General features: G+C 52.6%; 1 protein-coding gene across 1 annotated transcript in view; it reads left to right on the top strand.

The window, feature by feature from the left end:
• Positions 1–653: 653 nt before the first annotated feature.
• The window catches only part of Dnah10 (dynein axonemal heavy chain 10), a 77,330-nt gene continuing 60,496 nt past the window's right edge, over positions 654–17,487 (top strand). The window contains exons 1-15 of the mRNA XM_042668943.1: positions 654–880; positions 1,869–1,951; positions 3,250–3,347; positions 4,983–5,091; positions 6,503–6,618; positions 8,018–8,243; positions 9,589–9,746; positions 10,361–10,591; positions 11,215–11,405; positions 12,341–12,539; positions 12,747–12,941; positions 13,789–13,959; positions 14,363–14,539; positions 15,231–15,356; positions 16,900–17,078. Coding sequence (XP_042524877.1) covers positions 654–880; positions 1,869–1,951; positions 3,250–3,347; positions 4,983–5,091; positions 6,503–6,618; positions 8,018–8,243; positions 9,589–9,746; positions 10,361–10,591; positions 11,215–11,405; positions 12,341–12,539; positions 12,747–12,941; positions 13,789–13,959; positions 14,363–14,539; positions 15,231–15,356; positions 16,900–17,078 — 2,486 coding nt within the window. The remainder of the gene's footprint in view (positions 881–1,868; positions 1,952–3,249; positions 3,348–4,982; positions 5,092–6,502; positions 6,619–8,017; positions 8,244–9,588; positions 9,747–10,360; positions 10,592–11,214; positions 11,406–12,340; positions 12,540–12,746; positions 12,942–13,788; positions 13,960–14,362; positions 14,540–15,230; positions 15,357–16,899; positions 17,079–17,487) is intronic.

Genomic DNA, 17,487 nt, shown 5'->3' with positions numbered 1-17,487 from the left:
CTACCATTGAGCCACAGCGCCACTTGCGGCTTTTGCTGTGTCTGTGGTGCTGAGGAATGGAAGGAACCCAGGGCTTCAGGCACGCTAGGCTAGCGCTCTGCCTCGGAGCCGCTTCCCCGGCGGGGAGCCGCTTCCCCCGAGGGCCCGGCGCGGTGGAGGGGCCGCTCCCCGGCAGGGTCTGCTGCGCACCGGCCCGCCGGAGCCGCCCTGCCCCGGCGGCTCCGAACTTCCTTCGCTCAGAACAAATAAACCTATATTCTTAAGCCGTGCTGTGGTGCATTCTTGTTTGTGCCTGGCTTGGCCCCGGACCGCGGGCTGGCCAGCCTCTGCCTGACTCCCGGGCGGCCGCAGGTCCCTGGCCGGGGCGGCAGGTCCGCCTGGCCTCGGGCCGGGGCCGGGGCCGGGGCGAGGCCGGGCGTGCGGGAAGCAGCGCTCCCGCGCCTCCCTGTCCCGGACCTGCATCCAGGGCCCGGCCGCCCTTGGAGCTCGAGGGGACGGGGCTGCGCCCCGCGGCCCGCGATGGGGGGAGGGCGCGCGTGCCCGCGCCGTTGCCCGAAACCCGTTGCTAAGGGCGCCGTTGCTACGGACGCCCGCCCGTCCGGCTCTGGCTCTGGGCTCCGGCTCGGCTCCCGCCCGCCCGGCCCGGCGCCGCCATGGACGACATGCGGGTGCAGTGGATGCGGGACCGCGTGTTCGCCGCCTTTGGGCTCAGCGACCCCGGCCTCTTCGAGGAGCTGCTGAGCCGCGACGATGGCGAGGTGGAGGACCTGGTCCTGCACTTCCTCAACCGCCGCACGGAGGAGGAGGAGGCCGCCGCGCTCTTCTTCCAGTGCTTGACGCGGATGGAGGAGGTGGAGGTGGAGGTGGAGATCGGTGAGCCGCCCGCAGCCCCGACCCGCCCCGCCCTGCCGGGAGGAGTCACCGGGGAAGGGTCCCGGTCACCTCGGGTCAGCGGCAGCACTGAGTGCCCTTCCCATTCCCCCCCAGTGGACAAGGTTCGCAGAGAAACAGACGGTGGTGGTTTTGCCCACAGGCCCCAGAGGTGGGGTCCCTGCCCAGACCCCTCATAGGGTCTCCCCATGTAGCCCAGGCTGCCTCTACCTCCTGAGTGTTGGGATTGTAGGTGTGTAACACCACACCTCGTTCTTCAGTTTCAATATAAATGATTTGCTCACACAACAGAATGTATGTAGCTATTATGGAGAAATGCAAATCCACAAATCCACAGAGAGGGGACCACACAGTAGCAATGCTTGGGGATGGAACCTTCTGGTCATTCACTTGGTTTATGCAGGAAGAGCTTCATGTCTGACTATCCTATCTCCTTGGCACCTTTGGTCCAAGCTCTGTCATTGTGACTACAAAGTACACTAGTGGGTTTTCCACCATGTCAGTAACCTTGAATTATGTGCTTTAAAAAATTATGGAGGTCCTGAAACATGGCTGCACTTTGGGCTTCTGTCACCCTGCTAAGAATGGGTGGTGATTTCCTGCTGTACCTCTAGCCCATGTGTAGACCAGCAGCCACCATCCAGCTGGGGTACCCGGTGTTGGGCCCAAAATGACCCCAGGTGAAGGGTTATGGAGGGACCTTCTCCCCTTTTCCCCACAACTGCCTCAGACAATCACTCTTCCCAGTCTTATTAGGCCTAAGCTCACAAACAGCTCCAAACAGGTTTATTGGACCCTTTGGGGCATTCTCGGCTGTCCCAACAACCTGGATGGGCCCCGGGGAACATTTGTGCTTTCTGCAACACGCGCCCATCTCCTGTGGGCTGCATCCCAGGCCTATGGCCTTCCCCAAGTGTTTCATGTCACGAAAAATTATACTTCGTATTTTCTTTCTGTTTATGTGGCCACAAAGACAGTGACATATTTGTCCCATTGGAAGAGGAGGCTGTGGAAGAAGAAACTGAATCTCAAAAAACAGAGGCCACAGATAAAACTGCAGGTGTGGCATAGGGAGGGGGAGCGCCGTGGGGAAGGGGCGGGCAGACTGGGAAAGGCTGCGTGGGGTATTCATAAATACGTTGTGAGGCTCCCAGGGCAGAATAGCAGGAAACATCCTTTCCCAAGATTAGAATCAAGTTGTGGCAGGGCTGTGCTCTGAGCAGGCTCCTCCCCTGCCTGCCGCAGTCTCTGGAACATCCAGAGTCCTCAGCACTCCTTGGCTTTGTGGCCACCTCCTTCTTGCCTTGGCCTGGTGGTCACATGGCCTCCAGCTCTTTGTCTCCCACAGGCACCGGGCTTTGGGTTCTGAATGACCCTAGTCTGTCATAACCCCATCTTGGCTCATTATACCAGCAAGACCCCCTTTCAAGTAAGACCATGCCCTGTGGAGGGAGTGTTGGGGTACACAGTTCATAGTTCACAGTTCATTGGCCCAGGACAAAAAAACACCCCCATGGCAAGGTCTTGGTCAGTTCCATGAAAACTGGCCATACTCTGTCTTGGAGTGTAGAGTCTCCTTGTGCAAATCACAGTGGCCTCCTCTTCTAGAACCTTCCTGAGGCCCAGTGATGAGTGAGCTGGGAATGTCTCAGCTAGGGAAAGCAGGGTGAGTACTTGACCCAGCTGCCTGACGCCTTGGCCCCTGGTGGGCGAGGACAGGCATCTCCTGCAGTGGCAGTGGGACTTCAGTGCTTTCACAAGGTTTTCCACAGTGGCAGCTCTTATAATAATTATCTAAAGTAGATCTGTGTGTCTGTACTGGGCCTTGAACATAGAGCCTGGGCTCTGTTCCTGATTTGTGTTCAAGGCTAGTGCTCTACCACTGGAGCCATAGCTTCATTTTCAGCTTTTTGGTGCATAATTGTAGTTAAGAGTCTCACAGCCTTTCCTGCTGGGGCTGGCTTCAAACTACAATCCTCAGATCTCAGCCTCCTGAGTAGCTAAGATTATGGGCATGCCACTGGTACCCGCTGAGAGCAGCATTTTGAAAGACTACTTTTCTTTCATCTTGTCTGATGCATTTTAAATCTCAGAGGTAAGGATGGCCTGTCAGCTGTGATTCCTGTCTCACAGCACATGTGGTCCCCATAATTGGAACACGCACGTGTGCACAGACACTTGCTGATCTCTGATGGCTGGCCTCCCCCCAGGGCCAGGCAGAGCCCCTCAGCCGCAAAAAAGTCTGCCAGTTGCACACATGTCTCCTTCAGCTGTCATCCAAGCCCATGAAATCCTCTGGTGCCATGCAGGACTGGGACTCCCACGATTCCATCTTACTCACTGTGTCCTATTTTGTAGCTAAGAATATTCTGCGGGGAACTTCCATGACCCCATCGCTTATCGGCGAGGGCAACGATGACCTGAACAGAGACTTGTCAGAAAGTGCTCCTGCCAAGGTATGCCCAGTGCTGGGCCAAGTGCCCTCGCCTAAGATGGGGTCCCTGGCCTAGCACTGGGAGGGGGAGTGCAGGCAGGACCCCTGTGTGGGATTCCTGCGACCTCCCTTACATCCAGCAATGGGCCAGGGGACTGGGAAGCAAAGCAGCTGTCAGTCATATCATGTTTGTTACTGAGAGGACGTGAATTCAAGTTCAGGAAATCAAAGCCATCCAAGGCACAATCCAGGTGAGACCAGGCCTCTGCTCCCAGGTGGCCTGAGACGGCACTAACCCTGCTGGCATTGGAAGGGCAGCACCACAGTGTGTGCCAGCAGGGACGCCCACCTGAGCAATCCTGTCTGGGGTCCCTCCCATAAGCACAGAGCGTCCGCGTGGCTGGCCTTGCTCACTCAGCCCCACCCCAGAGGTCAACACAGTGGCATTCATGAACGCCATGGGGTTAGCATGATGATCTGGTACAGCCTGCAGCCCGCGTGCACAAAGACACCATGTCAGACAGGGCATCCTGCCAGGGATGCTCAGGGGCTGGGTCTTTCTTTACAATGTGCAGCATTTACGGGGCCAGGCACCATGTTTCATGCTTGTAATCTCAGCTACTTGGGAAATGAAGATTAACAGGATCTGAGTTTGAGGCAGTCTGGGCAAAAAGTTATCCATCTCAATCACCAAGCTGGACATGGTGGTACCTGTCTGTAGTCTTAGCTTTGTGGGAGGCAAGGATGAAAAGATCATGGTCTAAGTAAGGCTAGCCCTGAGTAAAAATGCAAGCCCCTATCTGAAAAATAATTGAAGCAAAAAGGGGCTGGTGTGTGGCTCAAGTGGTAAAGCACCTGTCTAGCAAGTGCGATATCCTGAGTTCCAGCACCAGTACTGAAAGTGGCTCAGTACAGACAGTGGCTCACTGTCTGTAATCCTAGCTGCTCAAGAGGCTGAGATCTAAGAATCACTGTTCAAAGTCAGCCTGGGTAGGAAAGCCCATGAGACTCTTCTCTCCAATTAACCACCAAGAAGCCAGAAGTGGAGGCATGGCTCACATGGTTGAGCAAAATAGCCAAGTGACAGTGTGAGGTCCCTCTCTCCCTCCCTTCTTCCCTCTCCTTCTTCCTCTCCCTCTCCCTTTCCCTCTCACTCTCCCTTTCTCTGTCTCTCTCTGTCTTTCTCTTTCTTCTCTCTGTTCTATCTCTGTCTCTGTCTCTGTCTCACTTTCCTCTCTGTTCTGTCTCTGTTCTGTCTCTGTCTCTGTCTCTCTCTCACACACACACACACACACACAATATGGGAATTGTGGCTAACTCAGGCCTAAGGGGGTTGCTAAGGGCTAGGATGTATGTGGCTGGCCGGCTGGGCTTTGAGACACTCATCTGAAAACAAAGTTCAGGCCTGGTCCACTGTGAGAGGCACATGCCTGGCCAGGCTCCCCTGACTTGGGTGAGTGGCTATGCCAACAGCCAATTGGCACAAGGGTGTGCAGGTGAGGGGCCGCCGGGCAGGCTGCCTCCCACTGGTCCCCATTGTGCCCGTGGCCACATTGCACTGTGGAAAGGGCCTGGCGGGGACCACAGAGCTAAGGGCTCCGGACGCACAGCGGGGCTGAGTGGGCTTGCACGCGTGACCGTGTCCCTGTCCATTCAGCGGATGGAGAAGCGCATGGTGGAGAAGCCTTACCTCCGGGTGTTGTGCCCTCCAGTCCCCGAGGAGTGCCTGGACTACAACCTGGTATTTTTTCTCAGAAACACAACAGGTAGATCTTTTTGGTGTGTGTGTGGGGGGGGGAACATGCGTGCCTGTACACATGTGTATGTGTGTGTGCATTTGTGAGTGCACACGTGTATTTTTTTCTCTTTTTACACTTTTTTTTTTTTTGCCAGTCCTAGGGCTTGAACTCTGAGCACTGAGCACTGTCCCTAAGCTTCTTTTTGCTCGAGGCTAGCACTCTTACCATTTGAGCTACAGAGTCACTTCCAGCTTTTTCTTTTCATGTGGTACTGAGGAATCAAACCTAGGGCTTCATGTATGTGAGGCAAGTACTCTACCACTGAGCCGCATTCCTAGCCCACCTTTTTACACTTTTTTTTTTTTTTTTTTGGTCTGTTGTGAGGCTTGAATTCTGGGCCTAGATGCTGTCCCTGTGCTCTTCAGCTCAAGGCAAGCTCTCTACCACTTGAGCTACAGTGCCACTTCCAGTTTTCTAGTGGTTTATTGGTGATGAGTCTCAGGGACTTTCCTGCCCGGGCTGACTTTGAACCATGATCCTCAGATCTCAGTCTCCTGAGTAGCTAGGATTACAGGCGTGAGCCACCGGCGCCTGGCTTTTACTTTTTTTTTTTGGTCCGGTCGTGGGGCCTGAACTCTGGGCCTGGGCGCTGTCCCTCAGCTCTTCAGCTCAAGGCTAGTGCTCTACCACTTGAGCCACAGCGCCACTTCTGGCTTTTTTCTTTTTGCTTATGTGGTGCTGAGGAATCGAACCCAGGGCCTCAAGCATGCAAGGCAAGCGCTCTACCACCACTGAGCCACCTTCCCAGCCCCTCACTAGCTTGGTTTTCTAAGGTTGGGCTTTGCTGACTTTCTCTCCTGGTTGGCTTTCAACCACCATCCTTCTACCTCTGTCTCCTGAGTAGAGTAGCTGAGAGCACGGATGTGACCCACTGTGACCTGCTTGTTGGATGAGATGGAGGATCTCACTAACTTCTCTGAGCTAACTTCAAACCACAATCCTGATCTGTGCTTTTGGGGTAGCTGGGATTATAGGTGTAAGACACTGTGTCTGTAAGACATTGTGGCCAATGGGGCCACACACCCCACGGTGTGTGTCAGAGGGGAGGTCCCCCCACAGTCTCACTACTTCCAGAATGTCCTAGTTCCATCATATTGGGGATTTAAGGTTCAGCCTCTTTTTGGGGGACACAAGCACAGCAGTGAAGACAGCCTACTCTGTTTCTGCTTCTCGGGGTGTCCAGCTGTGCTTGCTTCAACAGGAAGAGCCAATGTGGCTGGGTCTCGAACACTCAGAGATTAGCCCAGACCCACACGTGTGTGCGTATCCTAAGTGTGGGAGTCTTCCGCTGGCGGTGAGCGGAGAGGCAGGAGGAAGGCTGGACCTAGAGCCCTGCTGGCCCCTGCCGCTCACCCATGGGCCACCCATGTCTGTGCAGAGACAGTCAACGAGCCGAGCGACATGAAGGAGGCTATGGAGGTTCTGCCCGAGGCGCTGGAGTTCGGGCTCCTCAGCGGTCACGTGCTACGCTCCCTGAAGGACGCTGTGTGTCAGGTGGGTGCTGGGGTGGTCTCGGGCTGCTATGGAAAAAGGCCACCAGGAAGGACTGTGCTCTGGAGCATGCAAGAGGAAAGCATGGGCTCATGCACATGTGTACACAGATACACACACCACACACAGGTGCACACAACACAGGCTCACACACACAAGATGACTGATCAGGCAGTGACCTGAGAGGAGCAACAGAAATCATGGTAAAATGGGCTGTGTGTGTGCGTGTGTGTGTCTGCACACACACGTGTGCGCGCACAAATACACATATAGGTGCCCAGGAGTGGGGTATGCATGACTTACTGAGGGCTGATGTCTGAGCTTTCTTGAACAATCAAAACTTTTTTGTGTGTGAGCCCATCCTGGGAACTTGAACTCAGTCCCTGAGGTTTTTTGTTTTTGTCGGTCATGGGGCTTAAACTCTGGGCCTGGGCACTGTCCCTCAGCTCTTCAGCTCAAGGCGAGCGCTCTACCACTATGAACTACAGCACCACTTCCAGTTTTCTGGTGGTTTATTGGAGATAAGAGTTTCACGGACTTTCCTACCCGGGCTGGCTTTGAACCTCGATCCTCAGATCTCCGCCTCTGTAATCTGCTAGGATTACAGGCGTGAGCCACTGGCGCCCAACTCCCTGAGAGTTTTGTTTTGTTTTGGGCGGGGGGGTCCGGTCATGGGGCCTGAACTCTGGGCCTGGGCGTTGTCTCTTAGCTCTTCAGCTCAAGGCTAGCGCTCTACCACTTGAGCCACTGTGGTGCTGAGGAATTGAACCCAAGGCCTCATGCATGCAAGGCAAGCGCTCTACCACTGAGCCACCTTCCCAGCCCCTCCTTGAGGTTTTTTAAGCTAGGGCTGGCGCACTACTACTTGAGTTTCACAGATCCACTTCCAGCTTTTTGGTAGTTAACTGGACATAAGGGTCACCCAAATTTCCTGCCCAGGCTGGCTTTGAGTGGAGATCCGCAGTCCTCAGCCTCCTGAGTCACCAGGATTTATGGGTGTGAGCCATGGGCGCCCAGCCTCCCTTGGGTTGTTTTCATCCTAGTGTAATTCTCTCTTTAGAGCTGTATGCTTGAACGCTTTGCTTTCTCTGAGTATTTGTTTCTTTTCTTTGCAGTGCTGGTTATGAATTCCAGGGCCTTCCCCCTGCAGGCGGGCACTCTACCACTGTGCTACAACCCTAGCCCTTGGAGTTTTCAGACAGGGTCTCACTCTAGCTCAGACTGGCCTGATACTCTCCATTCTCCCACCTCAGCCTCCTGAACAACTGGGATTCCAGGGATGCACCATCACTCCCGGCACCATTGCTCTGCATGCCTGCCCGAGAGCATGGGAAGCCGAGGCAGCTAAGTGCGTGAGTGCAGGGCGACACCATGTGACTTGGCGATACTCCCGACCTTTCAGGTGTTCCTGCCAGCACTGTCCTTTAACCAGCACAAGGGGGAGATGTCGGCCCTCCTGACGGCGTCCACCACCGAAATCCCTGAGTTGCCAGAGCAGGAGGCAGACCTGCCCAGCCTGCGGGGGGACACCATGGAGTACCACAGTGCACAGCTGATACGGGATGAGTTTCTGATGAACATCCAGAAGTTTGCCAGCAACATTCAAAGGACCCTGCAGCAGCTTGAAGGTCCGTTTCCCCTCTCGCCTTCATGAGGAATGCTTAGCCAGGAGCCAGTGTCTCTGGCTTGTAATCCTCACGACTCAGGAGGCTAAGATTTGAGGTCAGCTTAAGAATCCACTGGCCCAAACCCAGAGTTCAAGCCCCACAACCCAAAAACAACAACAACAACACCCCCCCTCCCAAAAAAAAAACGTATTGCAGGGCTCACGCCTATAATCCTAGCTACTCAGGAGGCTGAGATCTGAGGATCGCAGTTCAAAGCCAGCCTGGGCAGGAAAGTCTATGAGACTCTTATCTCTAGAAAACCGGAAGTGGCACTGTGGCTCAAGTGGTGGGGCACGAGCTTTGAACTGACGAGCTGAGAGCCCAGAGTTCAAGCCCATGACCAAAAAAAAAGAAAAAGAAAAAAAAAAGAATCCATTGGCAGGGCTAGGAAGGTGGCTCAGTGGTAGAGCGCTTGCCTTGCATGCATGAGGCCCTGGGTTCAATTCCTCAGCACCACATAAGCAAAAAGAAAAAAGCCGGAAGTGGCACTGTGGCTCAAGTGTTAGAGCGCTAGCCTTGAGCTGAAGAGCTGAGGGACAGTGCCCAGGCCCAGAGTTCAGGCCCCATGACTGGACCCCCCCCCCAAAAAAAAAAAGAATCCATTGGCAAAATTATGAGCAAAAAGCAAGGCTGGAGGTGTGGCAAAAATTGGTAGAGCACCGAGGGAGCAAGTGCAAGGTCCTGATTTCAAATCAGTACTGCAACACAAAACAGAATCCTGAAGGGTGTGTGGATGTGCATGTGTGTGCACACATGTGCATGCCGGTCCTGGGACTTGAGCTCAGGCCTTGTGTGCTGCTCAGGGCTTGTGCTCTACCACCTGAGCCACAGCTCCATTTCTGGTTTTTTAGTGATTTATTAGAGATAAAGAGTCTCACAGACTCTATTCTGGGCTGGCTTCAAACCATGATCCTCAGATCTCAGCCTCCTGAGTAGCTAGGATTACAGGTGTGAGCCATTGGTGCCTGGCTTAATTATGTTTTTTTGGGGGGTGGGGGGGTTGAATCCAGAGCCTTGGGCATAGTAGGCAAGTGCTCTATTACTGAACTACATCCCAAGTGAAAAAGCCAAAACAACTCTTTTGCAATAGGGGTCTCATAGTATTGCTTAAACTTGGCCTCAAACTTTGATCCTCTTGTCTCAGCCTCCCGGGGAGCTGGGGTTAGGTGCATACACCACAGTGTCTGACTGAAAGAGCAGTGTGAGGTGTCGGACCTTGCTGCACTGAGACATGGCGAGAAGAGCTGGCTGGTTAGGCTGGACGTTGCTCTCACCAGTGGCTCTCTCCACGTGCTCTCTGCACCAGGTGAGATCAAGTTAGAAATGCCAACCATCGGCCTGGAGGGGGATGTGTCAGAGCTGGCAGCTGACTCCAACACAGTGGAGGCCTTGGAGCAGTGTGTGATGAACTGGCTGAATCAGATCTCCACTGCCCTGGAGAGCCAGCTCAAGAAGATGCCCCAGGTAACTTGTTCCTGGATTTGGGTCATTCTCATAGCGTGAGAAAGACCTAGGGGTCTGGGAATTGCCTGAACTGCTGCTCTGTGACACTGCCTTAGAGAGGTCACATGTAGTAAGCACCCCCCCCCCCCCACACCGCTCCCGGGCATTTGACCTTCTGAGCTAGCCCCTGATCGCTAAAGACACTTGTGTGTATCCACCAGGACACTTGGGCTGTCAGATCATGAAGCCCAAGTCAACTGGTTTACATAACAGAGAGGCCCTTGGCTCATAGAATTGAGAAGTCCAGAGGGAAGGAGAGCTTCAGGTACAGCTCGATCAGGACTCCAGTGGGGGGGGGGGGGTCTCTGTATGACTTTCTGGGTTGTGGTCTCCTCTCCGGGTATGAGGCTCCAACTCAGGCTAGTTTCCTTAATAGGAACATCTTGAGGACCCCCACATTTCCACAGGAAAGTGTCTTGGCATTTCCCACCAGAGTCCAAAGGTCACCCTAAGAGGGTCTTCCCAGGTGGGGCACCTACCCCTGAAGGCCGGTGTCAGGATCTGGCGTGAATCTGTCAGGAAGGCAGAATGAGCTGCAAGACGCCTCAGTGTCCCCCACATCGCATCTGTCTCAGGGCAATGGCCCCTTGGCCGAAATTGAATTCTGGCGGGAGCGGAATGCCACGCTGAGTGCACTCCATGAGCAAACCAAGCTGCCGGTGGTGAGGAAAGTCCTGGACGTGCTGAAAGGGGCAGACTCCATGCTGCTAGCCAACGTGCAGCCCATGCTCACCGAGCTCTTCAAGTTCCACATGGAGGCCTCGGACAACGTGCGCTTCCTGTCCACCGTGGAGCGCCACTTCAAGGTGGCGTGTGGGCCATGCTGCGGGGCGGAGCTTTTAAGTTCCATGTGGGCACGTGTTCACACGTGCGTGCATGTGCATGTGTGTTGGTACACATCGCACACGGGCATACACGTGGTGATGGGTATGGATGTCATGGCTTCATGCTCGCTAGGCAGCACTCTTCTGCTGTGCCACACAGCCCCACGTTCATTCCATCTTTCTGTGCGTGCGCCAGTGCTGGGGCTTGAACTCACGGCCTGGGCGCTGTCCCTGAGAGTTTTTTTTTGCTAAAGTCTGGTACTCTGCCGCTTGAACCACAGTGCCACTTCTGGCCTTTTGCTGATTAATTGGAAATAAGTCTCATGAGCTTTCCTGCCTGAGCTGGCTTTGAACTGTGATCCTCAGATCTCAGCCTTCTGAGCAGCTGGGACTACAAGCATGAGCCACTGGTGCCCACTGCCTTTATCTGTTTTTCCAAGTAGGCTCTGTTAGCCTTATTTGCAACCACTTTTGCTTATGAAACCCTTCCTTCTAGGAGGAGTGGTTTAAATCCCGGACATTGAAACCCTGGCCTGGGGAACGTGTGGGCTGTGGAAATGGCTGGGCCCCGAGCTGAGGCTGCTCTTCCGCCTCCTCTCTGGCAGAACATCACCCACGGGTCCAATTTCAGTGTGGTGCTGGACACCATCCCGTCCATGGTGAGTGCCCTGCGCATGGTGTGGATCATCTCGAGACACTACAACAAGGACGAGAGGATGATCCCGCTCATGGAGCGCATCGCCTGGGAGCTGGCCGAGCGCGTCTGCAGAGTGGTCAACCTGCGCACGCTCTTCAAGTGAGTGGCGGTGGGCGGCCAGCTTCCCCACGACAGCTCCGCCCACCCCTGCCCATCCAGAGGGGCCACATAAGTGTGCTGCATCATCTGGTCAACTGAAGCATTTATGTCCTCATCTCTTCAAGAAAGCTTTGAGCAGCCACTGCCCCTTCTCTCCCCAATCCCCCCAAACCCTCCAGCTCTAGGAATCATGCGACACATGGCCTCACATGGCCCTTTGTGACTGGCTTTTCACTTGACATCCTATTTCTGCAAGGTTCCTTCACGTAGCCATACCAGTCCTTTTTTATGGCTGAGTAGTATTCCAAGGCTCCCATGCATATAACATGTCTATATACATGTGTCTCATTTGTACAATGGCATAGACATTCCACTTGTGCAAATGGAATATATAATCATATATTTTATATAACTACATAGAAATGTAAGTATATAGTATAGGTGTTAATATTACATTTTAATGGGACTGTCTTTCCTAGTTAGACTTGGGATGCTGAAGCTGAGGGTTGGGGTGCTCAGTCCTGGGCCTCAGCCTCCCTCAGATGGAGCAGCCCTGAGGAAGTTGAGGGGGTAAAGATCTTTCTTTTCTTCTTTTTCCTTCCATGCTGGACATGGCCTGGGGAACGTGTGGGCTGTGGGAATGTCTGGGCCCTGAGCTGAGGCTGCTCTTCCGCCTCCTCTCTGGCAGAACATCACCCACGAAATCTTACAGCGAAATCTACCTGGGAACTGCGGTCTTGGTTGTGTGGTCTCTGCCCCTCTCCCCCACTCCCCCCAGCTCACAGCAGGACTCCCTTGCAGAGGACCATTTCCCAGTGAGGCCATGGAGCCAGGGACATCTGGGGTTCGAATGATCCCTGCCCTGCTGCTCAGGCATGCAGGGCCCAGAAGCGGGAGCTCTGCCTGGCACTCAGGCCCGGCCCTCCACTTGGCAGGGAGAACCGGGCGAGCGCACAGCAGAAGACCCTGGATGCCAAAAAGACCCTCACCCTGTGGAAGAAGTCCTACTTCGATATCCGGGCCAAGATTGAGGCCTCGGGCCGGGAGGCGCGCTGGGAGTTCGACCGCAAGCGGCTGTTCGAGAGGACAGACTACATGGCTTCGATCTGCCAGGACCTTTCTGACATTCTGCAGGTGGGAGGGGAATGGAGAAGTGGAGGAGAGGAGTGGTGGGGCCCGGTGTGCAGGCCTTGTGAGCCCGCTGGGGTGTCTAGACCTTACCCAGCAAGCTGTGGCCAGAGCCGGAGGTGGGAGAGGGCCTGTGTGCTGACCCCTGCAGCTGCCTGCCTCCACTTCCTGCTCACCACAGCGTCCCCTCTGTTGTCCCCTCCAATCGCCCAGGTTTTAGAGGAATTTTACAACATATTTGGTCCAGAACTAAAGGCCGTGACGGGGGACCCTAAACGCATAGATGATGTCCTGGGCAGAGTGGACAGCCTGGTGACTCCCATGGAAAACCTGACCTTTGACCCCTTCAGCATCAGGTCTTCCCAGTACTGGAAATATGTGATGGAGGAGTTCAAGATTGAAGTTCTGGCGAGTAACCTAAGAAACGGGGGTGGGTGGGGGTGGCATGTGTCTTCCTTGGGCTGGGTGATGTTGGCAGGTTCTGTTTGCTTTTCAGTTACTCCTCACGATTTGTTTAACAAAACAAAACCAAAACGAACATTTCTCTGTATTCTTTGTCCCTATGTCGTCCCCCAGTGGAACAAGTTTTCATTGTGCCAGACATAGTAGTATTTCTCATGGCTTGCTTCATAGTCTGGAACTCTGCTTTCTTTATGAATCCAGTACAAATTTACAAAGTAGCAGCTGACTTCTGCCTGCTGTGTGTGTGTGCGTGCATGTGCGTTTGTGCACTGGTGTGTGCTAGTGTGCATGTGTGTGTGCACACTCTGGTCTCCTGTAACTCAGCTCTATTCCTTCCTGTTGATGCATTTGTTTAGCTAAAAACATTTTTTTTTTTGTCACTCATGGGGCCTGGGTGCTGTCCCTGAGCTCTTCAGCTCAAGGCGAGTGCACGCTCTACCACTTGAACCACAGTGGTTTATTGGAGATAAGTTTTCGGAGTGGTTTATTGGAGATAAGTCTCATGGACATTCCTGACTGGGCTGGCTTTGAACCTCGATCCTCAGATCTCAGCCTCATGAATAGTTAGGATTATAGGAGTGAGCCACCGGTGCCCAGCCTAAAACACATTTTTAGTACTCTCTTGAGAATGGTTTCTTGGGATGTTGAGATCTATCTATCTATCTATCTATATCTGGCTTTCCATGTTTCAGATTTAATTTTTCTAGGACAACCCTCTGTGTTTTCATGGTGTTTTTGTAGGAGAATCACAGTGGCAAGAGGACTATTTTGTTGTTGTTGTTTTCTTTTTCAGGTCATTGAGAAAGAAGCAAAAAATTTTATTGATGAGTCCTTTAAGACACTTCGGTCTGCGGAAGCAGCATTTGACATGCTGTTAAAATTTAAGCATATTCGCTCCCGGGAGGCCATTAATCGGCAGATGATGATGAAATTTAATGACATTCTTGCACAGTACTGTAAAGAGGTAATTGGAAAAACTATGGCTGCCTTGTCCCCAAAAAATACTTAATGAAAAAAATACTAATGTCAAAATGAACCCAGCCATCCTCTTCCTAGAATGCAGAGAATAGACATTGTATCTAGTGAGATATCTAATAAGAATATAATCGTAACCATAATCATCAAGAGTGGGGATGGGTGGGTGGGTGGGTGGGTGGGAGGGAGGAGGAGGGTTGAATCAGAGCCCAACTGGACTGCTTCTGTAAGAACAAATGCAGCATTGGCCTAGAGAGCACCAGGTCCTGAGTTCAAGCCCCAGTGCCACCATGTAAGTAAGTGTGTTGCATCTCTTGAAAGACCCAAATCTCAGCCCCAGTTTGTGGCTCCCCTAGCATCTGACTGACAGTGCTTCTCTGCCCGCTTTGCAGATCGATATTGTGAACCACATCTTTGTGAGGAACCTGGACACGCCGCTGCTGTACAAAAACCATCCTCCGGTGGCGGGCGCCATCTACTGGGAACGCTCACTCTTCCACCGCATCAAGCACACCATCCTCCGCTTCCAGGAGGTGGAGGAGCTCCTGGCCAGCGAGCGGGGCCAGGAGGTATGGCCAGCCGCCCTGAAGGGGTCATGTAGTGTATATGTGTGTGTGCGTGAGTGTGTGCACATGTGCATGTGCATGTGTATGTATCTGTGTGTGTCTCCTGGGCTGGGCCCCAGGTGTCCTGTTGGAAATGCCCCTGTGCTTTCTCTCTGCATTTAATGCCCAGGCTTTTTCTTGTACTTGATGCAGGCCTCTGATGGGACAATTGTCTTTTTTTGGGGGGGTTGGGGTACAGATTACAGCTTGAACTCAGGGCCTGGACACTGTCCCTTAGCTTTTATACTCAAAACAAGAGCTCTACCACTTGAGCCACAGCTTTTTGGTGGTTCATTGGAGATAAGACTCTTATGGACTTTCCTGTCCAGGCCGTTTTGAACCTCAATTCTCACATCTCAGCCTGAGTAGCTAGGATTATAGGCATAAACTACTGGTTCCTAGCTACTCCTGTCTTCTTAATTCTGTCCCTCCTCCAGCCCAGGGCTTTTATATGCTCTAGAGTAAAGGTTGGATCACTCTTCCTTTTCCTTCCTTCCTTTCCTTTCCCTCCCTCCATCCATCTCTTTCTCTCTCCCTCCCTTCCTTCCTTCTTCCTTCCTCCCTTCCTCTCTGGGGTTTGAACTCAGGGCTTTGCACTTGCTAGGCCAGTACTCTACCACTGGGCCACATCCTAGCATGGTTGCTTGAATGATAGGTAAAGCAGAAGTACCTGATGGTGGGCAGAACAATGAAGGAATATGAAGACCGGAAATACGAGCAGTGGAAGGAAGCCACAGAGCAGACCCTCCCGAGTCTCATGAAGAAGAGCCTTCTCACCAAGGTTTGGCTGTCCCTTACTTTTGGTGGTACTGGGGTTTAAACTCAGAGCCTTGTGCCTTCTGGGCATCTGCTCTACTGCTTGAGCCACATCCAAAGCCCTTTTTGGTTTTTGTTTTCTTTCTTTCTTTCCTTCTTTCTTTCTTCCTTCCTTCTTCCTTCTTTCTTTCTTTCTTTCTTTCTTCTCTCTATCTTTCTTTCTCTCTTTCTTTCTTTCTATCTCTTTCTTTCTTTCTTTCTTTCTCTCTCTTTCTCTCTTTCTTTCTTTCTCTCAATCTCTCTTTCTTTCTCTCTTTCTCTCTCTCTTTCTTTCTATCTCTCTTTCTTTCTCTCTCTTTCTTTCTCTCTCTCTTTCTTTCTCTCTTTCTTTCTTTCTCTCTATCTTTCTTTCATTCTTTCTCCCTCTTTCCTTCTCTCTTTCTTTCTCTCTTTCTTTCCTTCTTTCTTTCTCTCTCTCTTTCTTTCTCTCTTTCTTTCTTTCTTTCTTTGCCTGGGCCAGCTTGGACATGACCCTCCTTTTTAGCTTGGATGCAGGTGTGTGATACCACACTCAGCTGTTGAGATGGAGTCTTAAGAACTTTTTACCTGGGCTGGCCTCCAATCATGATCCTCTGATGTCTACCTCCCAAGGGAGAACCATTGTGCCTATGTGTGGCATTCTCCTGAGATAGACTCTGTGGAGTTTGGTGAGGTTGGAAGGAAAGGGAGTAAGTCAGCACAATGCCTGCCATGGGTAGGAAATGGCCCATTGAGTATGAGCAAGAAGCCTAACTCTGAGTCTCAGTTTCCCTGTTTAGAAATGGTTGGAGCGGATGCCATAAGCAGCATCCAGCAGCACCCTTCATGCGACCCATCCTTCTCTCAGCACCAGGCTCTCTGCATGCAGTAGGCACTCAATCATTCAGTACTAGCTGTTAGGGAAAGGAGATGGGACTGGGCAATGTTAAGTCTTTGGTTCTTGAAATTCTAGCAAAGGGGGGAGCCAAGTGGAGGGAGAGAGCCGATGGGAGGACAGGGGCCTGGGCTGCGGCCCCTCCACGAGGAGCCAGCCCCAGCCCCAGCCTACCCTAGGCATAATCAGAGCCCCAGTTCTTGATGGGAGCCAGAATCCCGGAATTTTATGTGAAATCACCCAGTTTGCTGACTAAATCAAACTCCTTGAAAACCCCATTCCAAGGGAAAAAACCAAAATGCTTAAATAGGGATACAGGTTGACCCATTGTAACAACGAGATGCACAAAACACTATATTGAAAAACAAACTTTACAATTTAGGCCGGGGGGGGGGGGGTAGTGTAGCTGTGAAGGTGGGAAGGAAGGGATGGTAGAGGAAAAACAAAGGAGGAGGTAACAATGCTCGATAGGAAATGTACTCATTACCTTGTTCATGTAACTGTAACCCCTCTGTACAGTATTCTCACAATAAAAAAGTATTAAAAAGAAAACAAACCATTCCCCAAACAAACGGTATTCCCGCCAGCTCCGGCCTGTGGGTCACTCAGGGTCGTGGGAGCTGGAGTCACTGGAATCACCCCTCACCCCGGAACTGGCTCTTTGCAGACAGAGGAGTCCTCGGGCCTGGGCACAGAGAAGGGGGCTGTGTTTGTCATCAACTTCTCTCCTGCCCTCAAAGAGATCATCAATGAGACCAAATACATGGAGCAGCTGGGCTTTAGCATCCCTGAGCTGGCCCGCAACGTGGCGCTCCAGGAGGACAAGTTACTCAGGTAGAGCCTGTGCCCCTTGGAGGTTTCTGTTTGGTTTCTCAGTGCCAGGAATAAAAATGCAGGCCTGATGCCTGCGAGGTGAGCACTGTGCTATTTGAGCCAGGATCCCAACCTAGAACATTCATCTCCTAAACTACCTCTTAAAAATGATCAAAGATGTCAAGCACTAGTGGCTCATGCCTGTAATCTTAGCTACTCAGAGGAGGCTGAGATTTGAGGATCGCAGTTTGAGGCCAGTCCGTGCAGACAATCCAAGAGACTCTTATCTCCAGTGAACCACTAAAAAGCCAGAAGTTGAGCTGTGGTTCAAGGGTAGAGTGCCAGACTTGAGAGAAAAAGCTAAGGAATAGCTCCCAGGCCCTGAGTTCAAGCCTCAGTACTGGTGCTCATGCGTATGTGCGCTCGCGTA

The sequence above is a fragment of the Dipodomys spectabilis genome, unplaced genomic scaffold (assembly GCF_019054845.1).
Source record: "Dipodomys spectabilis isolate Male_0828 unplaced genomic scaffold, ASM1905484v1 ptg000480l, whole genome shotgun sequence".
Classification (NCBI taxonomy): domain Eukaryota; kingdom Metazoa; phylum Chordata; class Mammalia; order Rodentia; family Heteromyidae; genus Dipodomys; species Dipodomys spectabilis.
The sequence above is the reverse complement of the archived record's forward strand: the minus strand, read 5'-3'. Positions and strand labels throughout refer to the sequence as shown.